This window comes from Centrocercus urophasianus, unplaced genomic scaffold, assembly GCF_019232065.1.
Source record: "Centrocercus urophasianus isolate 14NV4802_14NV808 unplaced genomic scaffold, USGS_Curo_1.0 seq_20, whole genome shotgun sequence".
NCBI lineage: Eukaryota > Metazoa > Chordata > Aves > Galliformes > Phasianidae > Centrocercus > Centrocercus urophasianus.
This window is the reverse complement of record NW_024884756.1, coordinates 2,918,807-2,928,601: the sequence shown is the minus strand read 5'-3', so window position 1 is coordinate 2,928,601 and position 9,795 is coordinate 2,918,807. Positions and strand designations below refer to the sequence as shown.

The 9,795-nt window shown below is 47.7% G+C and overlaps 1 protein-coding gene across 3 annotated transcripts in view; it reads right to left on the bottom strand.

The window, feature by feature from the left end:
• Positions 1-537: 537 nt before the first annotated feature.
• Positions 538-9,795, bottom strand: part of FN1 (fibronectin 1) — a 49,423-nt gene continuing 40,165 nt past the window's right edge. For all 3 annotated transcript variants that reach the window (XM_042822140.1, XM_042822138.1, XM_042822139.1), the window contains 10 exons: positions 9,421-9,510; positions 9,032-9,211; positions 8,120-8,209; positions 6,838-7,304; positions 6,161-6,299; positions 4,557-4,721; positions 3,844-3,969; positions 3,179-3,285; positions 2,829-2,939; positions 538-2,464 (listed from right to left, as the gene is read on the bottom strand). In XM_042822140.1, coding sequence (XP_042678074.1) covers positions 2,390-2,464; positions 2,829-2,939; positions 3,179-3,285; positions 3,844-3,969; positions 4,557-4,721; positions 6,161-6,299; positions 6,838-7,304; positions 8,120-8,209; positions 9,032-9,211; positions 9,421-9,510 — 1,550 coding nt within the window. In that variant the 3' untranslated portion in view covers positions 538-2,389. The remainder of the gene's footprint in view (positions 2,465-2,828; positions 2,940-3,178; positions 3,286-3,843; positions 3,970-4,556; positions 4,722-6,160; positions 6,300-6,837; positions 7,305-8,119; positions 8,210-9,031; positions 9,212-9,420; positions 9,511-9,795) is intronic.

Sequence of the window (9,795 nt, the reverse complement as noted above, 5' to 3'; positions counted from 1 at the left end):
CGAGTTTCTGCTGTCTCTGTGCTCAGCTGGTGGCTATTGGTGTTAAATTCTACTAGCAGTGTGAACCCTCCTGTTTTTCGAAGTACAAACCTCTATGGAGAGGTTGGGCAAATGCATTTTTTGAAGCATTTCATGCTGTAATATTTACTCTGTTTGTGCTGTTTTGCCATTACAGTGAGGAGATCAAATGGGCTACAACTTCAGCATGGCTCCTGCGTGCCTCTGGAATGTGTTTCTTCATGGCACAGTGAGCAGGGATTTTGGCAACTCACCTCTGGTCCAAAATACATAACTCTCCCTTGAGAAGGACAAATTGAAAGAGGTCTGGTTCAACATAAAAGTGTTCTTCTGCGTCTCTCTATGCCACTTCTACTTTGCAAGTGTTTTAGATAATCATTTAACCCTTGAAAATTGATTACTGGGATAGAACTGATTTCTCCTGCATTCATCTTCCTATTTGCAAACGTTTTGGCTGCTCTAGAGATAGCAGTCTGTGAAAGCAACTGCCGTGTGTGTTTCTCATGTCAAGAAGCCAGATTCTGTTTCCATGCTATGCTTTATTCAATCCAGAGAAATGCATGACTTGAGCAATACAGCGCCGTTGGAGCCAAGTGAGGAACGTGGCCGAGGAATCATGGCAAGAGCCTTTAATGTTCTGCATTGCAATGGCTGTACAAAGTTTTTGCAGGGATAGCAGCAAAAGCTAAAGCGACTTAGTGCTCATTTTGTCCATCATCATCAAGATGTTTGGTTGTTTTTGTTGTTTTTTTTTTTTATAAAGTGCTTTAACAGGAGTTTTTATAGCCCTCACCCCAAGGTTTAAGCATGGTAGACTTGAGATCTGCACAGAGCGACGTGCTGTCTGGCTTTGAGGCTTTCTGCAGAGGTAACAAAAGGATTTCTGTGACTTTCTTTACAGCACTGCCCAAGGGGACGTGGTGCTATGTTGCTGGTATGTGAACTGGTAGGGAGTTTTGCTATTTACCACATTGCACACGTAATGGAATAGTTGAGATTTGAAAGAACAGTGTGACAGCCCCCAAAGAAGCCCTTTAGACAGTCACAAGTCATCCTCCATTGCAGAGAGCAGGGAGTTGTGGTCTTTCCCATCTCTAGGGGAAGAAGTGCAGCAGGGGCAGTGATGTGGCCAAGAACAAACTTCACAGATGTGAACTCCATGTGAACTCATCCATTTTGGCACCTCAAATACTGAGACCATGCTTGATTTCAGCTATTTTGATTTTTAGGTCTTGAAAGTGTCTGGCTGGAGCGAGGACCCTCTCTTTTGCCTCCTTCATGCCCAAAGCAGCACTGCCTTTCCTTTCCCCCCCCAGCTTTCTCTCTCCTCCACCTGTTCCCACAAGGCATGCATAGTGAGCGGGGCTCTCACCCTATGGGGCAGGGTGCAGCTGGAAGCCTTTAGTTAACAAGCTGCTCTGCAAGTATTCTCTCGAGGTATACATTACATTTCACTGAGGTGTTTGCTCCATCTTGTTTCAAGGCAATGTTACTCCAGATCAGAATATTGGTCTTCTTCCTAGATTCCATGGCAGCAAAGAGAAGCGCTTCAACTGCATGCCTGGTTTGTAGATCTTTTTATTAAAAGAGTTGTTTTTTTTCTTTTCCACAGTAGTAAAGCTTTGGCACTTACAGTATAAAAATAATCACTGATCATAATTACACCAAATTCCTCTTTGTCAACTGCCTACTAAGTGTCTTCAATCCATTTTATTCCCATATAAAAACACTTGAAGGTCAGGGGAACAAAACTGATAAATAACAGCATGAGATACAAAGATACAGCTAGAAAAATACTAGGATCATGGAGAAAGAATCAGGACTGTGCATATTTTAAATATCACAGTGATTGGATTTGCTGTTCCTATCTTACTGCTGGCTGCACGCTTATGTGAAAGCAGAAGTGTTTGGTGGACTTTCCTATCTCTAAAGGTTGGGAATGTTGGACTCAAATGTTGTTTGCATAGAATGGGAACCTTCCACTTCTAACTCTCTCCCTCCCCCTTGACGTTCTGATCCCCCACCAGTTTGTGATTCAGTATCTCCCCCCCCACCACCCCCCCCTTTTTTTTTTTTTTGCTTTTTTTTTTTTTACCCCCTTTAGATTTGTAAATACTGACTGGCATTCAACACTTTGAGCAAGAACGAGACCATTGCTACCAATCGTGAGAAAAGTCTGAAACACTCCAAGAGTGGCGCTTGGAGAAGCTGTGAGTTGAGCTTAAGCTGGGAAAATGGCTCCGGAGCAAAAGGGCCATTCTCAAAGATGCAGTTTTGCTAGCATCACTCCAGTTTGGATGGTAATCGTGGCAGATAGGTATTTATGCTTTGGTTTGTCTGTTGCCATTGCCGCAAGAAGTCTTGCTGGATGTTACTTTCCCCGTGGATGTTGTGTGTCTGCCTGTACATCTAGGGGCATGAAACACTCAATGGGGCAGTTGACGTTCTGTCGGGAGGGAAGGAAAGCAGTTAGCCTTGTCCCGTCAGGGCAGACACTGTCGGAGGTGCTCCCAGCACAAAGCTGGCTTGCAGCATTAGGTGACAACTAAGAACTACGTGCACTACGCCTCAGCTGGAGCATGCAGGCACCTCCCAGTGCCACTGGGTGAGTCCCACCGGTGTGAGTGTGAGCTCGAGCGTGCGTCCTGCACTGCGCAGAGTGGTGCTTTGCTCATCGCAGCTGTGCCACGGCTCTCCATCAGGCACAAAGCTGTGTGCTACTCTCACCCCTCACGCCCTGCCCAGAGCCCCTCTGCCAGCGCCCCAGCCCAGCCCCGCAGGAAGGGAGGTGGTAAGGAAGGGGTACTCACGGTGTTGGTGGCCTGGTGGTATCTCTGTGTGAACTGGGGGTAGGTGTGGCCAGCTGAGCCTTCGGGGGCCACTTCCACGCTGGGCCTGCGGCAGTTGTCACAACGCCAGCCCTATGGGGAGAGCATGTGTGGTGAGGTGACACCGATACGATGGAGCTGCCAGCATTCGTACAGCTCCAGCGAGTCCAAGCCCCTTGAACACCCCTACTGATGAGTTTTCTTCTTGCACAGGCCTGTTTTGCCCTGGGCATTAAGCCACCACCCGACCCCAAACCCAACACTCCTAAGATTGCACCGCAGCACAGCCTCCCCTTTCCTCATCCCCAGGGTGCCAAGGCCCTCCCGCCTACCTGCTGTCCTCCATAACAAGTACAGGAGCAGATGGCCCCAAAATATTCCTTCTGCCACTGCTCTCCAACTTGGTACATCTTCCCATCGTCGTAGCACGTGGTCTCATCTGTGGAGAAACAGGCAGAGCTCAGCTGCGTGGCCTGAGCTCGGCGTGGCGATCGGAGCAGGAGCCTCCAGCCAGTGCACTGCCCTTGTTTGTTTGACCAGGGGCTCACAGGCCGGCACAGGGAAAATCCATCATTTCTATAGCTCTCCAGACACTGTCAACTAGACCATGAGAGTATCTGCTTGACAAAAGCAATTTAGTTAATGCATGCTGCCTTGTCTAAAGGATCTTCAGGTGCCAAGCCCTGCAAAAACATCCTGTGAGTAACCTACGCCATTTAGTGTGCTGACAGACCTCTTGCATGGCTGCAGGGCTGAGGGCAGTTCAAGTTACTGCACACAGCATCCAACAGAAGAGAATTATTTTTTCAAGCATGAGACTGTGAGGCCCGTGCTTTCAGTTCCTGTGAGAGTAGATTCAATCAGTCACCATGCAGGTGGAATACCTCCAAAACCCAAATCAGATGTACTGATACTCTGCATGCCACCACGGCAGTGCCAAAAGTGAATGGAAGAGCCCTGAGATGGATGATAAAGCTTCTCAAATCAAGTGACTTACGAGGTTCACACTTGAATTCTCCTTTTCCATTCCCAAGGCAGGTGCAGCTCATCATCTGGCCATTCTCCCCCTGCCGGTCCCACTTCTCCCCAATCTTGTAGTTCACACCATTATCATGGCACCACTCTGAAAAGGCAAGAGGGAACAAGAGAGGCATATATCATCCCACAGGTGCACTGACAGAGTGGGAGGAGAACAGCTTGATGCTGGCTCAGGAGGGGCAGGAGAGCATCTCTTCAGCTCATCTAAATCTCAAGGGGGAGACGTCCTACTGTAGGTAGGATGTGACAAAGATTGGTGGTGAAGGCAGTCGGAAAATTAATGAAAGGGAATTTAACAGATTCAGGGTAGAGAGAAAAATGTTTTAAATGCACTTTGGGTTGTTGTTTTTTTTGAGCAAACACCCAGCAGAACTATGACAGAGACTGCAGAAATTCAATCACGTGTATCAGGTAATTAAATATAAATGTTACTCCTATACAACAAACATCTCATGCAGTCATGCATCTACGCACGTCACAGAAATGCCCTGTTTGCCCTGTTTGCAGTGTGAGAGCACAGTTTAAATGAATTTGTATGTGCTGTGTTGAAGCACTCCACCAGGCTTCTGTTCCGTTTGCATCATGTTTGGATCAGGTGGGTGCTGTCAAACATGCCTTTAGTGCTCTGGTTGTCGTGGGATGAGGGGTGGGGGTGAGAAGCAAGCTACTCACTAGAGGAATCGCATCTGAAGTGACCACTGCCAAAGCCCAAGCACTGGCACCAGAGTTTAAAGCCCGTTTCAGATAATCGCTCCCACTCCTCGCCGATGGAATAGAAGGAGCCAGTGTAAGTATCATAGCAGGTGTCGTCAGCTGGCTGGTTTAGTCCTTCAGACACTGGAATGAAAAGGGAAGAAACAGGCATCACGCACAGCAATCGCAGCCACTGAAAGGCAGAACGATTTTCACTGAATACATGTGGCTGTTTTTTGCCCATTGAATATCCTGCTAGTAATGGAACTACCCCATGGGCATTTGATGGCTCTGTCAGCAGTTCAGCCTCCCTGGCGTTTATTTTCCATTTGCATGTGTCAGAGCAGAGGAATGATAAAAAAAAAAATTAAATAAAAAGCTGACATGAAGGCTATTTTCATTTTGATTTGCCAGGTTTCAAGCACATGTGAGATTTTGTGTCGGCTGGTGAAGAGCAGCAACCTGACTTAGTCTGTTTATGAGAAATGTGCTGTGAGAGGCCGGGGGAAAAAGGCAGGAGGTTGGTGGCTGCACGGTTGCTTTCTGGAGGTGTTTCAGGCTGTAGTTCATGGCAGGGTGGGAGGGTGGAAAGAGACTTACAGCCACGCCGCTGGATAGACAGATCTCCACCCTACATGTGTGCCTTGATCAAAAAGGTGTTTTACAACCATTGGTACAGAGGCAAGAGTCAAGATCAGAGGCAAGATTCAGTCAGTGACAGACTGAAGGCAGCTGGGCTGCTGGAAGGGGAAAAACAGCCTTATTTCCCAAGGAAATGGGGACAGCAGGGATATGCATGGAGAACTTTATGGGGTGAACAGCATAAATCCTTAATTCTTCATTTCCTTTTTTTCCCCATCTTACCCTCTTCTTTTTGACCTTAAAGTACCCACAGAATGAGAACAAAGGAGGGAGGGTTGTTGACCAGATCCCTTGTGTGGCTAAAAGCAAAGCCTGGGTCCCGCAGGGTGTGTGTGGGCTCCAGGCTTCCCAGCTGTGGCAAGGGCTGCCTCTGCCCACACGTACTTGTGGCTGGTCTAAGTGCTGCCTGTCTGTGCTTAATCAGCATCTCTGCAGGCAGCCTGCCCCACTGCCAGACCTTCAGGACCGTCTGCTGGTGCTGCTGGATAACCAGCACAGAAGCAGTGGCAAATGACTGTTAGAGCAGTTATCTTCCAGCATCTTCCCTTCAGCATGCCTTGTCCTTGTGATAGCAAGTTTTCCCTGGTGGGCAGGAATCTGCAATGCCAGCATGATCCCTGGCTTCCTGTGAGAGCAACAGACACCTGATCTCTTGCTTTCTCTCCACCACAGGCCTTTGAGGAGGGTCTAGAGCCTCAAAGCACATTGTTCATGATTAGACAACAGGTCAGAACAGCTCTAAGTCACACAATCAGTGTGAGCTGGTTAGCCACAACTGGTGGGACTCGCAAATCACTTGTCCCACTATCCTGCTACAAATTCTCCACGTCTGCACAAGTTTCCCTATTCTCAGGGCAACCCACATGGCGCCCAAGCTGGAATAAAGAAAGCAAGGCAAGTACAGCAAAGGTTCACCTGAACTCTGTAAAACTTTCACTTACCAGTATTGCCAACCGTGACCACCTCTTCCAACACCTTTTGTCTCCGGTGATCCTTCAGGGCTTCCACTATGATGTTGTAGGTGGCCCCTCTGGTGAGGCCGGTGAGCGTGGCGCTGGAGGAAGTGCCAGGAACCCTGAACTGCAAGAACAGGCAATGCCATGTCATGTCACACGAAGAAGTGATCACTCTTCAGGTGTCAACCCACAGACATGGTGCCTAGATTGACTGCTGTGCTCTGTGCTGCGATGCAGCCAGCTCGCTCCCCTTGGACATTCGAACACCGAGTTAAACTTCACTGCTATGGACTGTGGATATGACGGATATATTGTTACTGCCATTTCAGGGAGACAAACCAAGAAAGAACTGAGATGGGTTAAGGAAATCTCTGTCATGGAGTAGCAGCACTAAAGCCTTTGTAACTCTGGAGCAAACTCCCAGTTGTCTCCCTGCGTACTCCCTTCCCTGGCAAAAAGTTGATGCTAACTAAGCTTTTCAAAGGCTTTCTGTTCTGGCACTTTTTTCCTGTAGCTTGTATTTCCCTTTTCTCTGTGAATTACTAGAGAAGTGTTCATCCTTCCTGCTCTCTGCTACACATTACTAAGACTGAGCCAACTCAGACTGCCACCTCCTTAACACAACAAAAAGCCGGAGACCCAGGGAAGGACGGTTCAGTTACCTGCAAAGTATCTTCGTCCTGGCTGACCGGTTGGCACGAGATGATGTACTCAGTGCTCTCCAGCAAAGGCCTCCAGGAGATGGTTGTCTGGGAAAGAGCTTCTTGGCCAGTGGTGTCGTTGCGCCTGGGCCCACGGGAGTGGGGGTACGAAGGCTCCACTATGATTGGCACTTGGTAGCCTGGGATTTCAATGGCTTCATCTACATTCGGTGGCTGCCGTCTCGACCCAGGCCTAAGGGGAGTTGCCGTGGTGGGTACAGGCCGCCTGTAGCCATGCTCCTCCAAGAAGACTTGCTGACCTTGGTGTCCTATTGTCTGCGGGTGCCCTGAAGTGCCTGGAAGTTGGATGCCGTTTCCATTGTCGTACCGATTGTTTGTGAGGTAAGGGGTCCCCTCATCAACTGAAGGCACGTCCAGAATGTCGGGCTGGTTGGGGTGAGGTCCAGTAATCAACGTGGGCAGATCATCTAGCAAAGAAAGGTTAGAAGCCGTAAAGCAAAGCGTGGAAAATTAACAGTAGCAAATGCAGCAGCTAGAGTGGAGGCTGTACACTGATCCAGGCAAAGATCAGCAATTGTCCCAAGATGAAACACACTTTTTAGGATCTCATTCTATTATGAATGTACTGATTTATCTATCTCTATGTTTTTATATGTTGTATAAATATATTTATTTCATACAGGAGGCATAAGAAGTGTGTTGGTATGAATTTTTCATTCAGCTGAGCAAGTTTTCAACACCGCATCCCACGGAAGCTCTCAACGATCAAATTGTGAAGATGTAATTAAAAGAGAGATTCTGTTGTTATCATGTTAAGATAACCACCCAGATGCAGTGAGAAGCTAGGCCTGAGATCGCATGTGGATGTCCAGCTAGTATTTTGCTTTGCTGCAGGTCTCCATCTCACATGGTGGAGGAGTAAGAGAAATGCGACAGGCAACCAATTAATTGATTCTGCCTTTGATGGCAGGATAAACTAGAAGGAAATATGAGCATTAACCTTAACTGTCAATCAGGTACCCAGGCAAGAATCCGATGCCAAGCATGTTGTTCCATTCTTAACATTCAAACTCATTTGAATGTCTTTCAGGTAACTTAGGAATCCTACCTCTTGCACCCTCAGAAGAAAATCCTCCTTACAAAGCCTATTTGACTCAAAAAGAATGGCTCAAAGGTGTGAGCAGGATATTTTACAAACTGTCATTATTTCAGTCTTAAGAGGGTACTCCCCAAAAGGAAAACATGTCCTGCTAGCACTCAACAATCCACAGCTTTGTTTTACCTGTCCTTTTTCGGCCAACCAGCGGTTCACTCTTTTGATTGTTCTTCACAGCAATGATGTAGATGGTGTATTCAGTTCCTGGTTCTAAGCCTAGGGAAAAGACATAAAAACAATTTTATGTTTGACAGCCTGATGATAAAATGCAATAGTGGTCAGCTAAGAAAAAGAGCAGTCATGTGGACTGATCTTTGGGTAGTCCTGCATGGAGTGATGAGCTGGACTCGATCCTTACACTCAATCCTTGGTCTCTTCCAGCTTGGGGTATTTACTACGATTCTTTGCTCTTTTACTGTACTTTCTAATGCAAGATAGTGTTTTGTAAGAGCACACCTGTCCTACAAATACAATACCATTCTCTAATCAGATCTGAACAAACGACTGACATTTCTTCCCCCTGGTGCCACAGCTGTTTTCCACGCAAGTGAAAAAAGCCCAAGGCTCTGGCACCTCATCAGTCATTCTGAAAGCTCAGGTTTTGTGACTGCAGTCCCTGCTGACATGGTCACATTTCAACTCATTCTGAGGAACAGGAGCCTGGACTCTTTGTACTGCCCCCAAAAACCAAGAAGGAACAAAGATGAGATCTTTCTGCTGTGGACAGGGAGTAATTCTTTGGTTCCTTTCGTGCAGTAATGCTGCCCTTTACTGTGGTCACCCAGCTGCATGAGCTGGTCTAATTACATTTGGAGAGGATGGAGCTAAACAGCTCCCAGCTATCTGCCTGTACCTACGTGGAGGGAGAAATTTAAGTTCTGTTCAATCTGCTGCCCCCAGCACTCAATCCAGAACACACCTACCCACACACAGCCATACCTACCTCTTGTTGCACCTTAGATCCCACCCAGTCACAAAAAGAAGGCAAATCTTAAGCATTTAAAATGAGGAGCTCCCAGAGAAAGCTGAGACACAAACCTGTAATAGTAGCCTCAGTGGCGCCGGGCCGAGGGCGAGGCAGAAGCTCCTTGGCTGGTGAGCCAGGTTTCTCATATCTGATGATGTAGCCCGTGATCTTGGCTCGTGGAGGCTGCCAGGTGGCCAGGAGGGAGTTGCTCGTGGTTGTAAGGAAGCGCAGGTTGGAAGGAGCATCAATGGCTAGGTGGAAACAAAGGAAGAGAGTCAGATGCAGTAAAAGGCAAACATCTTTATGCAAGTTGTATATTCTAAGGTCTTTTACACGCTCAGGAGTAAAACACGTTGCTATGAGACACAGGATTGCATGCAGTCAGATACACACAACTTCTGCCTGACCCAAGGCAATTGCTGTGTGTTAGCATGTGCAGAGAATCAGACAGTATCATCACCTGTGGAAGCATCAATCACTACTGGAGAGCTGCGGGCATTCTCATTCAGGGTGTAAAGGTAGATCTTGTAGTCATTGCCAGGTTGCAAGCCTAGAATGGAGTTGAAACAAAGGGTCAGCCTTTGTTGCAGAAGCAGGAAATACACTGCAATGCACCAGGGGCTGCTCTGGTTAGTCCTGAAGGTTCTCCACACTGGCAAAGGTGGGGGTTCTCCGAACTGGAACAGGTTGCCCAAGGAGGCTGTGGATGCCCCATCCCTGGAGGCATTCAAGGCCAAGCAGGATGTGGCTCTGCGCATCCTGGTCTGGGGGTTGGTGACCTGCACACAGCAGGGAGGTTGAAACTGGATGAGCATTGTGGCACTTTTCAACCCAG